Source organism: Tupaia chinensis, unplaced genomic scaffold (genome assembly GCF_000334495.1).
Source record: "Tupaia chinensis unplaced genomic scaffold, TupChi_1.0 Scaffold141293_1, whole genome shotgun sequence".
Lineage (NCBI taxonomy): Eukaryota > Metazoa > Chordata > Mammalia > Scandentia > Tupaiidae > Tupaia > Tupaia belangeri.
Window position 1 is genome coordinate 109,237 of NW_006201156.1, and position 1,820 is coordinate 111,056.

At 59.4% G+C, this 1,820-nt stretch overlaps 1 protein-coding gene across 1 annotated transcript in view; it reads right to left on the minus strand.

Moving 5' to 3' along the window:
• Positions 1 to 1,655: 1,655 nt before the first annotated feature.
• The window catches only part of UBL7 (ubiquitin like 7), a gene marked incomplete in the record, with an annotated part of 14,925 nt that continues 14,760 nt past the window's right edge, over positions 1,656 to 1,820 (minus strand). The window contains 1 exon segment of the mRNA XM_014581938.1: positions 1,656 to 1,814. Within this exon segment, the coding sequence (XP_014437424.1) occupies positions 1,765 to 1,814 (50 nt within the window).

Sequence of the window (1,820 nt, forward strand, 5' to 3'; positions counted from 1 at the left end):
CTCAGGACAGACCACTGCGGTACCCGCCGGCCCAGAGCACACGGAGGTTCCTTGGCGCAAACACCTCCTGCAGGAACCCCAGGGTCGAGGACACGAGGGGACACCTCATCCCAAGTTTCTGGAGCAGGCAGGGAACAATGCAGTTCAGGCCAAATCAAGGGGACCGGGTCCCCTGAGTGCTGCTCCATCTGCCCAAAGACGGAGCAGGCATGTTCTGGGGTTCCTTAGGGCAGACAGGGGACAGGGAGCAGCCAAGGACGGAGTGGGCTGCCCTTGTGGTAAACCTCCCGTCCCTGAGGAGGCAAGCAGAGGCTGAACGACGGGGACAGGACAGAGTGGACGAACGTCTGCCAGAGCCTCTCCACGCAGTGGGCTCCCAAGGAACCACAACGCCCTCGGAGGGCAGGGGTCTTCTCCTAACCAAGCATCCTAACCGAGCATCCGAGGCGCAGGAAACCCACTCCCCCACCATGACCATATCTGGACGCCACCGGGAACGCAGAGGGAACGCCATGCCAAGGGGGGGAGAGCAGGCAGATGGAGCAGCAGCTGGGGGGTCGGGGCCCTCGCTCAATATTAAGGCTGAGCCCTGCTCTGTTGGTGCTGCTGTTGAGTATTGTCATTAACTGCTCTTGGATTTCTGCCTCTGGGACGGAGGAGGGGCCTGCGCTTGCTCTGGGACCTCGCTAGAGACTACGGTCAGGAAGTGCTTGGTGGGACGAGGCTGGGTAGGGACAGGGACTCTCTAAGTTTTGTGCTATAGGGCACATGTGTTTGCCAGACACACACACACAGAGAGAAAGCAAATCTCCCTGGGGAGATGCCCTGCTTCAATCCCTTCTCCATGCTCCTCTTGAGGTTTTGGGTACAAACACACGCTGGTGTGATTTTCAAGTCACCAGGTCTGGGACTCAAACTGTTGAGTTGGTCATGTGGGATTAATCTCCATGTCACCTCCTGTCTTTCTTTCTTTCTTTTTTTTTTTTTTTTTGCTAGAGACTGCATGCCACAGAGAGATGGGAAGAGAGGCAGAGAAAGAAAGCCAGAGAGAGATGGGAAGAGAGGCAGAGAAAGAAAGCACCCCCAAGTGGGGTGTGGTCATATCGCAACCCCTTCACCTCTGCATTGTATGAGATTCTGGGTGCACAAGCACATGTAACCAGCGTGTTCCTCAAGCTACTGGGTCCAGGACTTGAACCATGCAGTCAAGCATGTGGAATCCAGATCCCTTAACCACCAGGCCACCGGGCCAGCCTGGCCCAAGAAGTATTTTGGAAGCCTTCAAGAGGGGGAGTGATGTGGCGAGCAGGCTGCCCCCACCTGCCCCCTCTAAAAGACCGCCAGCCCTCCCTGGGCTGGACGTCTTAGCTGCAGGAGCCTCTTTGGCTACAGCTGTGACACAGCTGCCACCCTGAAGACTGGGTGTTATCTTGGGCTTGCCCTGAAGGCCACCACACCCCGAGGCACTAAAGGGTGAGGACTACTGCTGCACCACTCCCGAAGGAGAACGTGAGGTTCACAAGACACCCCATGGCACACGTCTAAGCCCACCGGCCAGCCCTGCTCCTGAGGCCAGGGTGCTGGGCGCTCACCGCACCTGCCCCACCGCCTCCCCAGCTCAGACCAGCCCCGGGGGCCAAGCACTGGACAAAGACGAGAGTTGACCATCAGTGTATTGGGGAGGGGAGAGGCAGGGGCGCCTCGTGAAGGCCCCCGTGCACGGCGGCCTCTGCGACCTGCGGGGGTCTCGGGAGGAGCGGGGGTTCACGGGGCTCCGCCGGCGAAGATGAGCTCCAGGGCCGCCTGGATGTCCCACCCCG